The 21,835-nt window shown below is 30.4% G+C and overlaps 1 protein-coding gene and 1 long non-coding RNA gene across 11 annotated transcripts; one reads left to right on the top strand and one right to left on the bottom strand.

Moving 5' to 3' along the window:
• Positions 1–112: 112 nt before the first annotated feature.
• kar (monocarboxylate transporter 10-like protein kar) lies at positions 113–21,504 on the top strand. 8 transcript variants are annotated; one of them, XM_076537578.1, is made up of 10 exons: positions 113–336; positions 8,371–8,848; positions 12,001–12,152; positions 14,186–14,459; positions 14,649–14,784; positions 15,064–15,229; positions 16,248–16,494; positions 16,791–16,931; positions 17,040–17,126; positions 18,733–18,873. In XM_076537578.1, exons 2-9 carry the CDS (start codon positions 8,413–8,415, stop codon positions 17,081–17,083), a joined length of 1,596 nt encoding a protein of 531 aa, XP_076393693.1. In that variant the 5' UTR covers positions 113–336; positions 8,371–8,412; the 3' UTR covers positions 17,084–17,126; positions 18,733–18,873. The 8 variants fall into 8 exon arrangements, with proteins under 8 accessions (XP_076393693.1, XP_076393695.1, XP_012135298.2 ...); XM_076537580.1 differs by lacking the exon at positions 18,733–18,873 and adding an exon at positions 17,217–17,323; XM_012279908.2 differs by lacking the exon at positions 17,040–17,126 and having other exon boundaries at positions 18,733–21,504.
• Positions 1,201–8,371, bottom strand: LOC105661831 (uncharacterized). Of its 3 annotated transcripts, XR_001095068.2 has the most exons (4): positions 7,925–8,371; positions 7,604–7,829; positions 7,126–7,291; positions 1,201–2,621 (listed from the first exon to the last, which is right to left on the bottom strand). It is a non-coding gene; the product is annotated as an uncharacterized LOC105661831 (long non-coding RNA). The 3 variants fall into 3 exon arrangements; XR_013040001.1 differs by lacking the exons at positions 7,126–7,291; positions 7,604–7,829; positions 7,925–8,371 and adding an exon at positions 3,979–5,181; XR_013040002.1 differs by lacking the exons at positions 7,126–7,291; positions 7,604–7,829; positions 7,925–8,371 and adding an exon at positions 3,365–3,559.
• Positions 21,505–21,835: the final 331 nt, after the last annotated feature.

The following is a 21,835-nucleotide window of genomic DNA, read 5'->3' as shown; positions in this document are numbered from 1 at the left end:
TAAAGATCTGTTCTGTTAAAAATAATATATTTAATTATTGTTAAAAGAAAGATATCGATTTGTTGTCTATTTCAAATTCTGTGTTATTTGATCAAAATATGGGGTATAACTTTTACGCACTAAACTGTTGGCAGGAATTTTTATTAAAACTTTCTAGATAGAACAATTTTTAAAGTATGTAATGTTTCGCACGTGTAGTACATTAATTTGTTATTACTTAAACACAGTTGGAAATAATTCGCGTAAATAAAATGCAATATTTTTATTGTGGAAAATTAATTACCAAGATCTACCTCAAAACTTGTGCTGTGAGATAACAATATTACCAAGTATAAGGTTAGACTGTGCATGTTATATTATTGATTAGATGTTTTGTTTTATTATTTGGTTTATCATCTTTATTGTATTGTACAATTAATTATATATGTGATTAGTGAAATTAATTTTATGTATTAATAATTTCTCATTAGGAAATTCATCGAAATGTGTGATCAGTTAACTGATTGTTTACATAATAAGTTTCTGCAATTGTTAGATTGTATAATACTCCAATGAAATCGTTAAAGAATAAAGTATATTTGACAATAATAGTATGAATGAGTGATGTGATTTTAATAAATGTGGTTTGTTATGTTAGTTGTAAGTGATTGTCCATGTAATTAAATTAGTAAAACAAACAAAATTTTTGGTTTAAATGAATCTGTTGTGATGTCACCCTTTAACCATATTGCATGAGATTTGACAAAAAAGGCCACGTTAACACACAGTAAGTTTAACAGAAAAGAGAAAATAATTTTGTTTGAACATAGTAATAAAATCAAAAAAGGTATAAGAAATAAATAATGTGAATTCATAAAAAATTTATATGTTAGGACAGCATTGTAGCATCAATTTTAGTCTAAAAATATGTTACTATCATATATATATGGAAGATAAAGTGTATTTATGTTGTTTACAGTAACATAAATGTTTGTATGCTTTATGGTAATTTATAAGTAATGATAATTAAAGTTAAAAAAAAATTATGTACTTTGATGGTGTAAGTAAATAATTTATAAATGTTTAAATTGGAATATTTTGTTCCAATTTAAATGGATTTTAATAATACAAATAATATAAACTAGTTATAAGTGTAAAAAGTGTATGTTTCAATTTTAAAGTGATTGTAAAGTTATTGTAAATTATAGAATACACGTCATATATCAAATATATTTTGTTTATTTATCAGTTTTAAGTTACAGTTTATAAATTTGTATGTTTTTCATTTATAACTATCTTAATAAATAATTTATATCCTTTTTTGTTACTAATTATTTAACAGGCCCATTTAAGTTCAGATTCCCTGTTTTATGCATTTTAAAATCCATGTCTCAAAATAACAAAATTGAGAAATTTCAACATTTCATCTTTCTACAAAAAATTCATAAATTTTTCTGCAACTGCACATGTATATAATTAATCACAGTAGATTCACTCGTATATGGTAAGACACGAGATAAAATGTATTACCGAGTCTATTAAAGCTCAGTCTCTTAATATAATTCTTAAATTTATAATTAGTACAATTTTACGAGTATTTAGAACTATCTTACTGCTTCCTTTTCTTAATCTTAATTATTTAATCGAAATAAATTCGTAATATCGCCGGTAACCAACATGGCGACGTACATATTAATTCATGCTCGCATTATTAAATTTTTAATCCAATACTCTAAAATCATTATTTACTCTTTCTTTCTAATAATACTGTTCTTCAAGCCGAATATTTCCTCTCTTTTAAATTCTGTTCTTTGTTATTCTTCATACATGTTTTACCTACAAAGTACATCGTTTCTTTGTTATTATTATTGATTTAATTTAGAACATCCAGATTTAGAAGGCTGCGGTTTTCATACCTTTGTGATTAAGTCTCTCCTTCAATAGGATAATTATGTAAGGAGGATATTTAAATATACTATTTGCAAATGTTGATCAAATTGAAGGATCATTATGCAAGTAATAAAATATACATAACAAAGGAACGAAAAAGCGTTCCATCTGTCTTCTGCGTATTTGCTCGTTATTCTTCGATGAAAGTTTTATTCGAATAATAGCCAGCTCTTCTGTCAGTAGGCAGTAAGATTCGTTCAAGTGATGCATGTCGAACTCGCATGTGTCCTCTTCGTCCGTCGCTTTCACGTTTGCTCGCTCGGTGTCTCGTTGGGCGCATTATAGTCCTCTTCTAAACGCGGAACTTTCGACCTCTCATTTGCTGGCGAATAACGCAGCCAGTTTAGTTTATGCTCGACTCTGTCGTCGTTCGGATCAGTGGAGGGATCAGTGTTTGTCGGTGAAGAAGACAACCGACTACGGGACGCGCGAGACTCACGATATCTTCGCGAAGAGTAACGTACGAAAACTGGTAACTCGACACCATTTTCAAATTCTCGGTTGCCGGTTTTTTTCCTCGTTCCTTGTCCGACAGTGGTGAATTTTCCCTTATCTCGCCCCGCTTAAAAATTGCACTCTGGAATACGTTCTGGAATAGGAACTTGACCTTCAGCCATGAACTCGAAGCACTTTTCGGCGATGAATCATTCTCGTGTATCGTTCAATGGTCGCCACGTGACGCAAAGCCGGTACTGTTGACAGAGATTAAAACTGGGTGGATTGGTAAAGGAGTTATTAGAGTAGAATGAACCAAGATATCGAATGTGGTGCGACGTGTGATTTTAATAACAAATGAATTGCATTGTTCGATTGTTGCCTTTTTGATTATTTCTATGGCGATCAATGAATGCATGTGTAGAATACCGTCGATGCTACTGTTTTTAATACTTGCAACAACGTTGCCAAAGCACGTATCAACACGTGTGTTATCAGCGTTACATGTATTTATGTGACGACTTCCCATGGAAGTCGTAATTTCTGTTTTGTATACTTTAAGTCATTCAGGCACGTATCTTTTGAAGCTCTAATATATGTGGATTCCGAAGAGACAGTATATCTTTTCTCAGAATTGATATTTTACATGTTTTTTGTACCAAATACTTCACTTAAGGATTATTGCATTTTATGTTGTTTACTTTTTGGTATAAGCTGTAAATTTTGAGGTTATATATTAAGATTTCTGCACATTTGATTTAATGTAAAGAAATTTAATAGAAAGACAATAGAAATTTATGAATTTAGGAATCTATGAATTTAGCCATTTAGACCAAAATATTTTCAAAAGATTTATGTCCTTTTTTATAAAAAGATTTTCATCTCCTAAAAAATAATTTTTCGACAAATTCGGGGAATTTATTTGAAGTGGAGATATTTATATCAGGGCGTTGGATAGATGAGATCAAACTTTTGTATAAATTTAATAATATCAAGTTACGAGCAATTTAGGTGTGCGATGATGTGGCAGAGAGTAATAACTCCTTTAAAGTGGTGCTAATTATTGGATGAAAGTTACTACACACGTGTCCCAAAGTGAATCTCTTTAGAACTAAATGAATTATTGTTCATTTATTATTTAATAAATTATACATTCAATAAGCAATAACATTTGGATATTAAATAGTAAATTGTTAAAAATACTGTAAATTAGTCCAATTATTACTCAGTCCATTGTTTAAGGGAAAATTATTTAAATGACATAAATTATTTAATTAATGAAAATTTTTAATTTTGAAGGCACTAGATAAGGTAGACAATTTTTTCTATTTATAAATTTTTAACTTTTCAAATTCCTACATTTCTGTATTAAAAAAGAAAAGAAAAATCCAAGCTATTAAATGTAATATCACTATCAAATGTTTAATTAAAAAATTGACATAGTTTTCAAATTTTATTTTCAATACAAACTTTATTTTTTTTTTAATTTATTATTTAAAGACAAAAAATGACAAATTAAGGTAAAATTGAAAGACTTGAATTTTTAATTAACAATATTCTATTATAAAAATTCAAGTTTGAAGAAAATAAAAATAACTTTGTTGTTCTGAATACCGTCAAAAAGCTTCCTCTTCCGTAGAGATAGAATTTGTTATCAATGATACTCTATGCGCAACGTGTGAAAAGGTTAATCGGTGGTTAATCGACACAAGAGTCAAGATTAATATATATAGGTACTTTGTGAGCTTGAGCCATTCAATTTGAATGCAGATTAGTGTCAAGGTTAAAGGAAACCGATTCGATGATTTTCAGTAAAGAACATACGTAAATTGTTGATAAAACAAATTTATATTTTTATAACATTCAGCATGCCATTTTATGCAATTGACATCATTGTGACTTTGTTAGGTTATGGGAGGAGTTTAAAAATTTATTTTCAAGTTTTTAATTTTTTTTCAGCTTGCAAATTTTCAAGTTTTTTTATTTGAAGTTTTATTTCAGACATTTATACTGATTCAGAATTTTTTTAATATTAACAAATATTAATTTTTAGTTTTCAAATTTTTATATTTTTATATTTAAAAATTAAAAAATCTTCAAATCTCATAACCTCAAAATTTCCAAATCTGAAAATTTTCAAATTTAAAAAATTCTTAACAATAAAATTTAAAATTAGGATAAGAAGAAAACAAAGAAGTTTACATTCATCCAAAAATAACACACATTGGATATTGAATTAATTGCCTGAAATTCATCCCTTAATTATTTAATACACAAAATGGCACCGGAAGTTGAGAATTGCAATTTAGTACAGAATTTAGGGAAGCTGAAATTGCTGCAATCTTGAAACAACTTCGGAGAATATCAGCCGTTTCTTTACATGCAATCATTATTTCATTTCTGAACAACAGTTGCCACTAATTGTTTCTTTTGGACAGTGATTCCCTTTAATTAGAACGATTCGTTCAACTTTAATCGATTCATTTTCCTCCTTTTCATTCAAACCAATAGCAATGCTGCGCCTTATTAATTTAAACTCATTAATCAATTACGACTTCACAATAATGGCAGAATCATATTCTTTGTCCATAAAATATTTATTTAACATTTCTCATTAAATTTACTTCAACAACTTTTAAATAATTTTACTATTTTTATAAAATCCTTTAATTATATTAAATAAATTGTTTATTAAACAATTTTTATAGTTATGAAAATTATTAAAAATATTTATCTTACAATTTTGATTATATCAAAATATGAATTTGCAAAATTATTAAATAAATAAATTTTATTTTTTTAACAAAATACGGTTATAATAAACTTTTTTATTTTCAATTTGGCGGTTCGAGGAAGATACTCGGGAACAATCACAATAGTAAAACTGTTCGTTTAAAATATAATATAAATTGACAAAAAGGCGAAGTCAATGAACCTTTCCGCTTGAATGCAAACATAAAGGTGTTCGTCCCCTACGTTTAGAATTAAACAGACGTACGTACATCACTTTTAATCATTACAAATTAGAATACAAATACAAGCAAGTCTCGACCGTTTAATGTTCTTCTTACTAGTTAGAAGTTGCTTTGACACTTCGTTACCACGATGCGTCTACTCGCTGGTGTTGCGTTCAAAATTTGCAACGTTTTCAACGTTGATGCGTAAAAATGTTACGTTTGCAGGTTTTTAATTTGTAATATGCAGGTTTGTAATGTGATATTGCGGTTTCATCATTAGTTACATTTCGGAGAAATTAAATTTCGGGTAATCTAAATTAATTATGTGGAGAGAAATTAGGTCATAGTTTATTAATTATAAGGTGTCCGAGAATTGAAATTTCAATTCTCGGAATTTTTAGTTCTAGAAAATTCAATTCTCAAATTTTCAATTCTTGAAATTTCAAGTCTCGCAAATTCAATTCTCAAATTTTCAATTTTCCAAATTTCAATTCTCGAAATTTTTAATTCTAGAAAATTCAATTCTCAAATTTTCAATTCTTGAAATTTCAGGTCTCACAAATTCAATTCTCGAAAGTTTCAATTTTCCAAATTTCAATTCTCGAAATTTTCAAGTCTCAAAAATTCAATTCTCAAATTTTCAATTCTTCAAATTACATTTCTCAAATTTTCAATTGTACTAATTTCAATTCTCCAAATTTCAATTCCCAAATTTCCAATTCTTGGAATTTCAGTTCTCTAATTTTCAATTCTCCTAATTTCAATTCCTCCCTCTTTCAATTCTCCTAATTTTAGTTCTCCAAATTTTAATTCTTTCCTCTTTCAATTCTCCAAATTTCAATTCCACCCTCTTTCAATTCTCAAAATTTCAGTTCCCAAATTTTCAATTCTCAAATTTTCAGTTTACGATATTTTCAATTCCCCAAATTTCAATTCTACAAATTTTCAATTCCCGAAATTTGCAACTCCCAAAATTTCAATATTCAATTTTCAGATTTTCCAACTTTCAAGTTTCAAGTTTCCAATTTTCAATTTTTCAAATTACCAAATATAGCAATTTAAAAATGTGAAACTCTTGCAAGTTCAGGTTTATAAAATCGTATAAAATGCATTTCGGCATTTTCGATAAACGTAATTACTGAATGTCCGAAAGAGTAAGGGTAAAATATGCAAAATAATTATTGCATAGAAAGAAATTTTAAGGTCGTCGTATACGTCATCGGTACGGAAAAAATTGAACTCGATAAGTACAAATATTCCTTTAATTACGTACACAGAATCTCGGAAGTATTTATAATATCTCAATTTAAGATTGGTCATGGTTGCAATGATATATTGTTAATAACGTATTTGACACTGTCATTTTTCAAATATTTAAATTTTATGTATCATAAGAAAAAATGTAAAATATCTCATGAATTATTAATTTTTAAAACTCTTTTACGAACAATGTTCGAAAAATAATAATCAGAAATAACTTGAAATTTTAATTAGTAATTTTTCTAATTAATTAATTAGTCAGTTTTTAAATTAGGAATTCTTGAAATTTTAATTAGAATATTTTTCAGAGATCAAATTCTTCCTGAACAATATTCACAATATTAAATTTCCTTTCTAAAAGTATTATATCATCAAATTAGTATTATAATTGTTTAGTATCACATTAATTGTATATATTAATTTTTCGAGACATATGTAGTTGATATGTTCACGGTTAATGATACGATCAAAATCAAACGGTATTGATAACGGTACCAGTGATATTTAAACGCCATCAGTGGATGAAATTTCATATTATTCTTACATTTATCAGGTTCCTTACATCTCTCGATATCAAGTTCTATACTACTTAAGGAAAGAATGACTTCATCTTATTCTTGTATCCATGCACATACATCAATCTTTCATATTTATTTTATTGACAATTCACGGCCATATCACATATAAAATTGATTATGCCTCAAGTGAACCTAAAAAAATCAAAATCCGTCATTAAAACTATCTGTATTCCTAAATTTAAAAATTTGAAAAATTTATATAAAATTTGATTTGATTTGAAACTTTGTAAATTTCTAAATTTAAAAATTTGTGATCCTAAAAATTGTTTAATTTCAAAATTAATAACTTTGAAAATTTGTAAAGTAAAACATGTCCAAAAAAATAATAAAATTTTATTGCAATGATAAGTTTGAAAATTTAAAAAGAAAGAAGCTTTGAAATAGTAATATATCATGTGTAGCATACAAGTTATTTTCGAATATCAAATTTGTAAATTGGCATACTCTAACAGGTAGAATTTATGCAGCAACCTAATATGTCGTTAGCTACGCCACTGCTTTTGATATAGTGGCTCTTGTCGTCGTGTTCATAGCATGTACACACACATGTGCATATGCATACGTGCACACTACATGCACATTTATCAGCACGTGATAAGGCGTGCGAATTGTTTAACTATGTATATACCTTTCTAATGGTACAATTGTCAGTAGGTGCACCGTTTACTTCCTGTAAAATATTTACATTTATTCAAAACATGTTCGAATAGTTCAATAATGCAACGAAAATAAAAAATGTTTATTAAATTAATTACTGTTACATACTCCCTCTAAATTAATAATTATTGTACTAATAATTGTTTACATTTTTCGTTTTACATTGTTTCGAATCATTTTGCACATGGACGACCGAATTACTTCGATTATCGTGTTCGAAATATATATCGAACTATCGAATATCGAATACGTACAGTTGCATTATTTGTTCAATATATATTTGTATAATACACTGTAATTTATTTATACTTCGAGAAGTTTCTATTACAAACATTTGTAAAGTTACTATTACAAATATTTAATTAAGTGTCATCCCTCGCAGATTAACCTCCCCCATAATCCAATTACTTCACAATTATCCTTCCAGTTCGCCCAGCGTTTGCATTTCGAGAGGCAAACAAATCGAGGGATTAACGTCGATCCGTTTACCCAAAAAACTGTCAGTAAAGAAGCTTTAACTAAACCTCTTTTCTATTTTTCCGTTTCGTTTGCAGATCACGAACATCCGTTAGTTGCATTCGGTCCGATCCAGAAGGATGACGAACGCAGAGAATGCAGAATCGAAAAGAAATCCAGATGGCGTGTCTAATGCATCGAACGAGATTACTGATCAGCGTCCTTTGAACGAGGACACGCAGGATGTTCGCCGGGCGGAGGAAAATTCGAGTTCGGGCACTGAGGACAATCCTTTGCTGGAATCCGATCGAAAGAACTCGTCGGTTAAAGTCGATGTATCGATCGTAAAATCGAAGAGGGAGGACGAGGATCGAACGTCCAGAAAGGACCCGGAAGCTGACGATCGCAACGTGATCGTCCCGCCAGATGGCGGACTCAGAGCGTGGATGATTATGATTGGCAGTTTCGTGATTAATGGGGTACTTTTCAGCGTCATCAACACCTACTCGTTGATTTATCTGGAGCTGCAGAAAAGATTACTAGAGTCTGGGGAAACTGCGGCGTCCTCTAAAGCGGGTAAGTTCAAGTTCCTTTGCTTTCTAACCTTTTGCACGGGAATATTTTTGTTTTTTTGTTAGGAGGTTGGTACAAGTTTTCTTTTAATATGAATTGTTACTGTTATGTTGATACCATTGTTACCGGTTTCAGTACATTCCAATACTTCATATGTAGCATTCTATCGACGTATCAATTGTTTTTTAAATGTGTGCAGGTATTTATTTATACAGGAGGAGTTTTTCTGTACGAATGATAGTTACAGAGTTAACTACAAATGCATGACAGAATATTAAGAATATTATTTTCAAGAGACTCAAGAGTAGTTATTCTTTATTCGTTATTCTTTAATCTTGAACAGGATCCCTCAGGTACTACGCATCCTTTTCTGGAATGTGCATCATTATTTGTAAAAATGTATTTGTACAAATATCATGAATTTTTTTTAAACCTAATCTTCCTACATTTTTAAATCTTTTTAAATTGAAAAATTTTATAATTACTGTATCTCTAAGTTAACCTACAAATTTTCAAAAACTGGAAGTTCTGAATCTCTAAATTCTGAAATTCTCTTTATTTTAATTTTGTTTTTCCTTACTATCTTATCCTTCTTGCTTGTACTACAGTTCATCATAAGTGTACTAGAAGAAGATAAGTCACGATACGAGAATCTTTCTCTCGAGGTCGTCGGAGACAAAATTATCATTGTCTAATGTTTTTTATACTATTAATCATTTGTATATACTAGACAGCGTATTTAAATGTTTTTCTTATGCTAGACCGAAAATGATAAACACGCGTTCTTATGTTTTACAGTGTATAGGCTGTTTCAGGAGGAGTATAAAATGGCGGACGGACTATTTCAAATATTTTTATATGAATGTCTGATTGTGAGCGTGTGTGAAGCTGTAATAGTTTGAATGTATGTATAAAAGGCATCATGGAAGCTAAGGACGAACGATTGATTGCGTTTAAGAACTTAAATGATATAAAACAAGTTATATTAACTTAGTAAGTTAGGTTAGATATTTTTACCGATATCCTGTAGCGAAAGGAACGCAAAAATTCGAGAGTGACATTTCAGTAAATCTTTCATCTTTTTCAGGTTCACAAGAGTAAATAAGCAAACGATTATTTTACGTATTCGTAATGCAGTCAGTGAACCGCCTTATCTGTCAATTTTTAATATCTATTAGTTCTTTTTTCGATAATGAATTATCATATATGTTCTCTGCAAATCAAACTGCTATTTGTGCGATTTCATTCACTCAAATCGTCTCGCAAGTTTTCTCATTTTTATTTTAACCAATATAAAACCAAATTTATGGTGAACTTGAATTTAATAAAATAATTTATTGCATTAAAAATTTAAAGGAAACTAGTTTGCAGTTCATTTTGCTGTTATAAAATAAATGCGAATATTGTATAATATTCGAAATGTCAATAATATTGTAAGCAAGTTTAATTTAAGATTTTACTAACTTAAAATTTGAAGATTTGACAATTTGAAACTTCGGATATAGTAGAATTTATGAATACAGAAATTTCGTAATTTGCAGCGCGGAGTTGGCGGGAAATTCAAACATATTTGTGACCTGAGTCAGCTAACCCTACTGGAGTATATCATTTAATACACAATATCTTCTAATATTTAAACAAGCTTCTCCAATGTAACACAATTTCTGTCATTAATTTGCAGGTGACCTAAATTCTCTTACGTTACAAAGATGAATTTTGCGCATTGATGTTTCTTAAGACATAATGATTGTTAAATGTACCGTGGAATAATTAGTCGGGTGGCGTATCAATTAAATCGATCGATCAGCCTAATCATCCGTGGAGTCAATGCCCTGCACAACCTGGATCTAAATTAATAGACAATTACATGGGTATTAATAGTAACGAGGGTCAAATAATATTAATCTAGGGGTAGTTACTCTTCAAAGTAGAACTAGGTCTTTGCTAAACAATAAACGAACTCTGAACGACGTTCTAAGATGATTCTGCGTTGTTGTACTCAATATGATGTTTCTACGAGTTCTCTTACTTGATATCGTTTAACTTTCGTTTTGACTTAATTAAACGGTCGTTAGAAATAATTATTTATCTCTGAGTACGTTGCTTTCTGTTATTTGTGGATATGTTAGCTGCTTTACTGTGAGGAACAGGAGCTTGTAAAGTCAAATATTTGTAGGATTTACTTAACCTAACCTCAACAATTTAGTAAGATTTAGTGAATTTACCTAGCTTAACCTAATTGAGTATGATTTATTAAATTTACTTGGTTTAAACTGATCTAGTAAGATTTATTGTGTTTTAGTTGAACTGTTACAAGGTTTATTAGATTTAATTGATATAATTTAATACAAAGTAATTTATTGGATTCACCTAATATAACCTAATCTAGTTTAGTGAGATTTATTGTATTTACCTAACCTAACATATACTGTATACAGTATGTGTACAGTACTCATATTGCACATATTAAAGTACATATTAAAATTATTGTACTTATTATACAAAATATGTTTGTAGTGATGTACTTGGTTATAAATAATTATTTTTTTTTTATTGCATATAAAAGAATATAAACAATTACTAAATAGGTACCATAAAAGATAATAATTTTTTTTTATTAAATAAGTACTATAAATAGGAATATATCTATACATTTTTTTCATCGAAAGTCGTATTATTTTATTTATGTAGAAGTTGATAAGTAATATCAAGATCAAAGAAAACTCTGCGTTGGGAGCACATGATACAGTAGAATTTCTATCAGTATCCGAATTTTTTGTCGGATATTTCAATATCAGAATATCTTCTCATATGCGAACGTTCCATTACTCAAACTGTATTCTGTACATCGCTGGAAATGAAAATATTCATCTTCGATTCTTTCGCGCATTTCACCACATTTTTTTCTGTTATATGAATTTTTGTCTTTCGCGAAATTTAGTTTCTTGACTATTGTTAATTTTTTTATTTCACTAATTTGCAAAGTGGCATATTTCTACTGATTAATTATAAAAAAATTATGAAATTTAGAGATTTGGGAAATTTAGGGACTTGTAAATTGCAGAATTTGGAAATTTGGAGATTAACTTGAAAGTTAATTTAAGCTAAGAATAATTATAATTTATTTAAACAAGTTGTATGTATTTTTGTTTCAGCTTTGGTGGGATCCTTAACGATCGGTACAACGTTCTTTTTATCGCCAATTTCTGGTATCCTCACTGATAAAATTGGTATTCAGATGACCACATTCTTGGGTGGTGCTCTCGCGTCTAGTGGAATGCTCCTCTCATCAATATTTTCTAGCGAGGTAATTTAATTTTTTATCAATGCTTTGAAAATTACTTTTTATTCTTCTTGACTAATATTAACTTTTTCATATATTCTTAATTAATATTATTTTTTCAATAACTGTAATTTATTTCTTGAATCAACATTTTTCCTTTTTAATAATTGAACGCGAATACATTTTTAACGCGCTGTTATTAAAATTGTTATCGTTAGTAAAAAACAATGAAGTATACTTCCTTCTTAATAGATTTTATTTCTGTATTTGGTCACATCTGATGTATGTTAACATGCTGTGTAAATTTTCAAACGCGAAATTCGAAGTTACACATTTGATATTGTAATAAATTCTACAAACGAAGTTTAATTAAAACTTATTACAGAATTAATTAAGTGCATTTGTAATATTTATACAGCTTATGTTAAATAATTTTAATAGGAATCATCGAGAAGATCAATCGAATTGTAATTAAATGCAAATTTACGAATTTCCATTAAATCTTGAATATTAAATGTTATATTAATGATCGATTTAAGCGAAGTTGAGAATTACTTTTGACAGATATTATTCTGAAATATATCTTGTATTGTAATTGAAAAATAATGGAGATTGACAAAAATTAAATTTGATAGGTGATGGTTATGACGCACCAGGTGTGTCATCAGAAGAGGTGCATATTATAATTTTTATTTCTATTATTATTTTTATTTTTATATTGATAATACAAGGTTTATGGTATTTATATTATTATCAAATTTTCAAACGTAGGGATTTATACTTCATAATCCATAAACACAAAGATCTAAAAATTTATAGATTAAAATTATAAATATTGAAATTTGATAACTTGAAAATTTTAAGATCCAGAAATACTAAATTGTCCTCAACTCAAATTTCTAAGGGGAAAAATTCAAAATGTAACAATTTGAAAACATAGAAAAATGGTAGAAAATACTTGAGACTTTCACATTAGATACACTTATCCTGTACGTCCTTCGGAATAAAATCCATCAAACAAAAGTCACAAAATCACATATATGTGCGTCGCAGCAACATTAGCGACGATTAAACTTCGACTGAATTTCATATCGTTCGAAGTCCTAACATTTATAAGTGGACTATAGATTGAATAATTGCGCAACCGATATGTGCTTTCCATGTATTTTTAACGTGGTTCCAAACGATTATATCCGAAGTGAACATCGTGTTCGAATGGAAATTCGAGTACGTCCCCAAAAAGTGACCGTCAAGTAATAAACCAAGCAACATGAATAGGAAACTGCGAATGAAGGACTCTACTAAGATCAAGGGTCCCGGCAACCAGATGCGAATAATAAACTAAAACTACTCGATAGAATTTAACGACTCGTTGGGTGTTGTTGCTGCTGCGAGCAAAGAACCTATTGATTTGAACGTATACAAAGTGTTCGGAGTGTCGACCATTCCTTCACCGACTGCTTGCACTTATCCTTATCAACCCTCGGCCACTTACAGACCAGATCACTTCCCTTTGCGTCCAAATTCCTGAACGCAAATATTCCAATATTTCTGTATCCCGACCCCGTTTTTGGGCAATCTGGGTCAGGCCCATGTGCGGCTCTGAACCTATTTTCCAGACACTTATGCATCTGATGCACTTACTAATCTGAACCTAAAATTCCGTTGGAACTACTCCCATTTTTACAGTCAAAGCGTATGAAACTGGGACTCGAGGAGGGTCAGTAATCTACAGTCTGGCGGTTATACTCGTTCGTAATAATTATACTAAAATAACGTGACTGTACTCGAAAGTTGTAAGCTTGAAGAAGTGAAACATTTAAAAGTAAGTTATATTGGACGATTCAACGACAGGAACTATAAACGATGTATTACTGTGTTGATAGGAACTTGGATCTAGATCCAATCGTCTTGCTACTTGTATTCCAAATCTTAATATAAGAAATGGTAATCTTGAGAAATATCGTTAGTGACATTTTGTGGTTGTTCTTCATATTTTGTGGTTAATCGCGTTATTGTAACCGACTCGAGTTATTTCTAGAATCGCTGTGCTTCAGGTGTCATTGCTCTATTTGACCTACGGAGTTATGTACGGGCTTGGTGCGAGTCTCGCCTACACACCGAGTCTAGCCATCTTGGGCCATTATTTTAAAAGATATCTGGGCTTGGTGAACGGAATCGTTACTGCCGGGAGCTCCATATTCACCACCCTTATGCCATACCTCATGGAAATCATACTTCGTCGCTTTGGTCTCGAAGGAACACTCAGATTTTTGGCCATGCTCACCACCATCGTTATGGCCTGCGCTATACTGTTCAAACCCATCCCTCGTAAGTCTGCCATCGCTTCTCTTATTACTTCTTTACAGTTCTTTAATTTGGTAATTAAGTTTTGTTAGAAGGTTTTAGTAAATTTTCAATAATTGTTCACTGATTTTCATATAATAATTAAACTCAACTATTTTGTTTTGACAAATATTTATAACTATCATTATTTGAATATTTTAACTATGTTTTCAGTCAATTCTGTGTCCCGAGATGAACTAAAGTCCAAAACGAGTTTCCAGAGCTGCCTCAAGCAAGTGATTAACGTCTCCATTTGGAGGAAGAAGCGATACGTGGTGTGGGCTAGTTCCATTCCCCTAGCATTGTTTGGGTTGGTATTTTATATGGCATTCAATCATCTGCTCTAATAAGCAACCACTCATTATCGTGGAAACCACCTCGTCACCTAAAGCGATTTCATCCGCCACAATAGGTGACAACAAGTCTCAGTAAGCACTGTTGCGAAAGTGAACTTGTTTCTCGACAACAGTCAAGTTACAAGCCGTGTAATTCAAGCCGTCGTGAAAGAAACAACCGCGGCGAAAGCGTCTAAAGCGAGCGCGGTATAAAGTAACATGGCTTCTCGTGTCAATGTGAATGTTCCTTTCAGGTATTTCGTGCCGTACGTTCACATAGGAAAATTCGTTGAGACGGTGTTCAAAGACGCCGATGGGAAACTACCAATCATGTGCATCGGTATCACTTCCGGTATCGGTCGATTGGTCTTTGGATATATCGCCGATTTACCGAGAGTGAACAGAATATTGTTGCAACAGGCAAGATTTTATTTTCGTATGTTTTGTTGGAGGAGCGGTCTAAATATGGATTGAAGTATAACGTGCTAGAGACACACTAGTGAAACTATTATTTATGAAATGAAGATGCTTATGTTTGTTGTCGTTAACGTTATCTTGAACATGCAAGTTTACATCTTCAGAGATTTTGCAGAGACGTGTTTATTTTACTTTTTTAGTAATGATTTCTTGGGTCAGTAATTTGAGAACTATCTCAAGATTGTTTTATCAGAAGTTATGTAATGAATTGTGTCACTACATTGCTAGTTTCATAGATCTGGTGTTCAAATTTAGTTAATAGTTCAATGGAATTAAAAGTAATCCTTATTCAGACCACTTACTCCATAAATTATAAATTAATTTATTGGTTATAACAGTTAAACATCAATTTCTATTAGCATTATTAAAATATTTATATAACTTTGATCAAATTCAAGCTTCAATAGTCCATAATCTTGTATTATTTCAATAATATCAAATTTTTGGACTTTCTGTTCAGTAAAGTATTCAACAAATATTTTTAACAAGAAATAATGTTAGTTGAAGTAATTTAAATTCATATTTGTATCATTTTTATTATTGTATTGTGAAGTAAAAGTTACAGAATGTTAAGAAGTTAGTAAGATGGCGGCCATTTTGGTTGCCTAATGGCCGCCATATTGGTAGCCCAATGGCGGCCATATTGGTATACCATCATAACTTCTGCCACTTCAAGACTTTAAAATAGAAAAATAATATTTTCTCATGCTTTCTGTTTTCAAAATATGCTTCATGTAATTATACAAGTTGGCACAAATCTTAATTTTACATTTTAACTCTTAAAACTTTATCAGAACTAAAAATGTATAATATGAAAACATGTGTGCATTCAGCATATGTTTACCACAGTCTTATTATTTTGTTCTAAAATACAAATCAAACAATATTATTATTATTTATTTAATGAATACTCAGATTTGTATATTGTTTTTTAACAACGTTTTAATTTTTGTCCTTTTAGATATCTTTTCTTAGTATCGGTGTTCTTACGATGCTTCTTCCCGTTACACCCTCGTTCCTTGTGTTATTACTAATTTCCTTGGCTATGGGACTATTCGATGGTTGTTTCATTTCTCTTTTGGGACCCATTGCATTTGATATTTGCGGTCGGGAAGGCGCAACCCAAGCTATCGGTTTTCTGTTGGGAATGTGTTCTGTACCTCTAACCGTGGGCCCACCGATTGCTGGTCTTCTGTATGATCACACAGGTAATTTCATCTCAAAATTAATTTTTGTTCAACTGATTACTAGTAATTAAAAATCTCCAAAATTCCAAATTTACACAATTCCAAATTTCTAAAATTTCAAATCACCAAAATTCCATAACCTCTCAAATTCCAAATCTTACTAACTTTAATTCCCCATATTTTCAAATCCCTAAAATTCCAAATTTCTAAAAAATTCCAAAATCCCCAAAATTCAAAATCTCTAAAATGTCTAACCCTCCAAAAATTTGCCAAACAAAAACTGTAAGCTCTTAACAGTTTTTCTTCTATGTTTACAGGAACCTACGACCTGCCCTTCTTTTTGGCCGGCATCCCGCCAATAGTAGGCGCCCTAACGATGTTCCTAATAAAGTTCGTCAAGGAAGACGACCAAAGCTCCGTTCGAGGGATCTCGGAGGATAAAGCTGCCTGTCAGAATGGTCGGTAAACAGGTATTTGTGCATCATTCACATCTAACTAACAGAGTTTGTTTCTCCATGTGGTATCGAAAACACGTGCGTGTCGGTTTGTAAACTCTATTCACGAAGGCGGAATGAAACTTTCCACGGAAAGTTGTACACATAAAATATAAACACGAATCCGTCCGCTGTCGAAGGGAGTGACAGAGCACTTTGGTAAAATAAATTCAATATTTCGAGAAATTATATCTGCATACTCAACACCTTTTTATTGCCTGTATTTTTCATTTCTCTTCTTTTTTTTAGCACTGCTTTGCTTGCTGGGATACGCATGCTTTTACCGATATTAACCCTTGATATCATGGCGTAACACGAGTGTTACATAAATTCAACACATTATTAGGTTTTTTTATGTACGTTCAAGGTTTACCTTCATATTACCATGTGCTAAAAGTGCTTTTAGAACTATTTATACGAAAATTTATGCTCAAGATGTAATGTATAGGGTGTCTAGTTTACATTCATTTAAATATTTAACATAAAATTTTACACAAAAGTTATCTGATTTTGTGGAAAAAATTGAAGGTAGATTTCTTCTATGTAGACTTGTAGAAGAGATATGAAGGTTATGTTTCATCAACTTGATATTTTTTATACAAGATCAACTTCATATTCTTTGTACAAAAGTATTATGTTACATCAATTCTCAACAAAATTGAGAAAATTAATGTTGAACTTGAAATATTGTAACTAGTAATTGCATATAATTATCATTGTTTTATACACTGAGAAGATATTAATTTTTAATATTTATAAATGACTTCACACATGAAAGTAAATTAAATTTAACTTCATTAACTTGTTTTCTATTTTTTGTCTTTGTGATGTCGATGGAATGTTTCTGTTCTCTAACACTAATAAACCAGTGCAATTTGAACAATGCACTTCTTTGCTTTTCGAATAATCTTCAGCCTTGTAATTAATTACTTATTGAGTCCAGAGTTAATACTTCAATCATTGCTTGACTCTAAAGTAAATTGTCCTTCATTGTTCATATGAATTCATAGTCAGTGTTTACTTTCCACTGCAGCTAATTTGTCATTATACGTCTTTAAATTGTAATTGGAGTATCATGTGTACATTGAAAATTACAGTTATGTATTCTCATTGCGAACTTAGGCTATAAGGTCATCTTTAAACCAATTTTTAATTTGAGATCAATTACTATTAAGGACTCTTGCTAAAATTAGATTCTATGAAGTTGTTTCTTGTTTCTATAAAAATATGTATGATAAATAATTGTATACTCAGTGAAGTTTGTACATCTATTTTGTGTAACTGTATCATTTAATGTGTACAACAAATTAATTTTTTTATGTGGAAATTTCTTGACTTTTAACATTTTCAGTAGAAATATTAACTTTCTATTGTCTTTTTTAATGACAAGGTAAAGGTATATCTTCTACTAATACTTCACGCACACTACTAGGTCTTAGGACATTTATTAGAATCATACAAAGTTCAGAAAAATTATACAGCTGAATGATACAAAATTTGATAGTTGATGTAAAAGCAGAAGCATGTAATTAGGATATTGTCAAAGTTGAAAGTGTTTTAATACTTCTGACATTCTAAACACATACTACTCCAAAACTAGAAAAGTCAGCTCATGTCCTAGAACTTATAAGCAATACATGTACATCTCACCCTCACATCTTCTGTAATGAGCACTATACTTAGCAAACATTTGATAACTCGCGTTAATAGCGACTTCTTCCATCATGTTAGAAGATTATAATATCGTTTCTACTGCGCTTCGCAGGGTACTCGAGCATCGACTTTCTGTCCCCGCGCTTGGTGACGACTCTCAAACACTCGTGCCACTCGCACGAGCAATCCAGCTGGAAGATGACGCATCGAGACGTGCACAGCCATCAATCCCGATGCCGTGGATCTCATCAGGACATGGTGTGCCATCATCATCGAGAGATCAAGTGTTCTGATTATTATAAACATTCGGAGAGCGTGCCGCTGCTTCACAACGAGAACCAGTCACCTGTCAGATTTTGTCAAAGGACGCCGCAGTCGTCGATGTTCCTCACCTTTTAGCTCGCTAACAAACGTTAGGAACACGATCGGTAGTTTCAATCGGACATCGAAGCTAATGCCAGCGACATGGCTTGAAAGCCACGAAACAAGCTTCGTGTTCAATTTTATCCGAATTAGATTGTTTACAAGGAGAGTATACATTTTATGTGAGGCTGTACTCATAGAATTTGTCCCGTTTATGTACTGTTCGATATGTAGTATTTTTCGAGATATAAGTTACCTTAGATGTAGCTAAATTGAATTTAACGAAGTGGATATACAAAAGAATTTTACACTGGAGTGCAGGGTCTTGCCAGCACATTTTTTTAAATTAGCTTCATATTCAAACGTCAAGAAACATGTTTTGAATGTCAGGTTTTTACAAGTTACAAAGCATTTTCACTTGCAAATTTTTACTTAGAATATGCAGATGTACATAATGTGTATTACATAACAAAAGTAATGTACAGTGTTATTTGAGATGTTTGTGGTGAAAATGAAGCAACTCTGTTAAGGGAATTTGAGTTACTATACCTTTTAATTGTATGAGCTGCATGTACTTAAAAAATGTAATAAATCAAATTCTCTTAAAGGATGGAGTTGATCCAGGTTCATTGTAAATGACATAATATTGTTCATTACATTCTAATATTGTGTACAATAAAAGTATAGCTACCATGTGCTATGTACATTATGTACATTTGTATAGGTTATGTCTGTCTATAAACATATATTTGTAAGCAAAGACATTTTGGACCTGCAGCATTATTCACTTATGTTCATAATTCAGTTATGTTTCTATGCTACAATATTACTGAAATATTTTTAATTTATTTACATTTAAAGTAACTGAAACTTCAGTGATTAATATCTCCAAGAGGGTAAAGTATTAGGATAAATATATTCATAAACAGCAAGATGAATTCTATGAGCACTCAAAATTTCTTTTAAATTGGTGATGCAAAGTATACTCTTCTTGCTAAAAATACACAGTGACTCTTATTAATATTTAGACACTTATATCAATATAACATATAATTATTTGTTGCAATTAGCTTAAACAGTTAAAATTTGTGTTACGCTAAGAAGAATGTTTTATGATAAAAAAATATGTTTATGTGCAAATATACTGAATAGTGATAGAATACTAGTGTCTGAATATTAATGAGAATTATTGTAGAAAAATGTTCTTAGTGGATCTTGTATGTTCTGCGATATACGAGGGTCAGATAATAAGTTACTATTTTAAATATGATCAAACATCAAAATTCTATTGCACATATCTAATTTGACACACTGTATATTTACATACAAGGTGTCTATAAATTCTAAAATGTGAATTGTGAAATAAGTTACTTTGGGTGTTTTCTAAACCTTGAATGTTCACATGTCTTAATATAGTCAAGGTTATTTTAAAATCTAATCACTGTTAGTGAGATGGGTTCTAGATTTTGAAATAACTTTGACTTACATTTTATTCATATAGAAACAATCACATATCTCTTTTAAAACAATGACTAATTTACTGATTGACCCTCGTACATGTCAATATTTTTGAAAAATTCCTAAAGAATTAATCGATCAAATGTCACGTCAATTGAATGGAAATACTAGTTCATCGGAACAATAATCTATTTTTAGAAGGTTAATGTACTGTACGCGTTTGAAACCACATTTATGCTGTGCGTTGAATCCTTTATATATTTTATGCGATTTAGGATACAGCTTGTGCAAATAGTACAAACATGTTAAAACAAGACTAAAGTATCGATGGAGGTGTTGTTAAATATTGATTATAATTTTACCAACATTTATTTTTACGTTAATTAACGAAACGATGGCATTTCAAGTTAAATATTGTGTCAGTTTACTTTGGGATAATTATGTAATTAGGTTATGAATTCAAATTGAATGTCATCAATGACGAAGAAACTGACAATACAATATCTTTTTTACGATATAGTTCTGCTGCACAAATAAAGTTTTTTATCATTTTGTTTACAATTTTTTAGTAAAAATATTTAAACGAATTTTGACCGCTATTGAAGTAGGAATTTTAGAAATGTTTAAACGGAAATGTGTTAGCCAGTACAATGTTCACTGTTTTAGATGAATTGGTATAAAATGTATGTTTTTCTCGATTAAGAAAATGTAGACAAATTATGCGTTTGATTAATCTCATTCACTCAAATTAGTGAATTAATTGGTAGATAAATATTAGCAAATTTTATTATATTTTACTTTGATTTATATTCGATTTGATCGTTCTCTCTAATTACAATAAATCAATTAATTAGTAAGAGTTTATCTAAGTTGTAGGATTTCTTTTTGTACCTAGATGTATGTCGATCATAACGATTAAAGATAAAAAAGTACTCTATTTTAATAGCCTTAACAGAGCAAAATCGTTATTTTTCTCGTAATATTGTACATAAAATAGATGATATATTTGTCAAGTTATGCAGAAGTAAATGGAAACAATAAAGAAATACGAATGTTACAAACACTTGTGTTAACGAATCCATTATCGAACAATTATACTTTTGTTATGTTGTTAATCCTTGTATGGTGAATTACTGTATGCAATCACTTTTATTTGGTTCATTTATTTTCACTTTATAATTATTCCTATTATTCCTGTAGTTAATTTTTTGTTATATGAGAGTTTTTGTTAAAAAACTTGATTGTGTATTTTAATAGCAGACATGCAATATATAAGTTTCTGCATTTGAACATTTCTGAATGTTTTCAAGGTCTTGTGGAGGTTATAGTTACAGGTTAGGTTGGGTGGATCTTAACCTCAATTATGTAATGACAATACAAGTCACATTAAAACT

This window comes from Megachile rotundata, chromosome 11 (assembly GCF_050947335.1).
Source record: "Megachile rotundata isolate GNS110a chromosome 11, iyMegRotu1, whole genome shotgun sequence".
Classification (NCBI taxonomy): Eukaryota; Metazoa; Arthropoda; class Insecta; order Hymenoptera; family Megachilidae; genus Megachile; species Megachile rotundata.
This window is presented reverse-complemented; position numbering and strand designations above follow the sequence as displayed.

Coding starts and splice junctions, on each gene's coding strand:
- kar (XM_012279908.2), top strand. CDS start 8,413: ATGACGAACGCAGAGAATGCAGAATCGAAAAGAAATCCAGATGGCGTG. Junction 12,153..14,185: donor CATCAATATTTTCTAGCGAG/GTAATTTAATTT, acceptor GCTGTGCTTCAG/GTGTCATTGCTCTATTTGAC. Junction 14,460..14,648: donor ACTGTTCAAACCCATCCCTC/GTAAGTCTGCCA, acceptor CTATGTTTTCAG/TCAATTCTGTGTCCCGAGAT.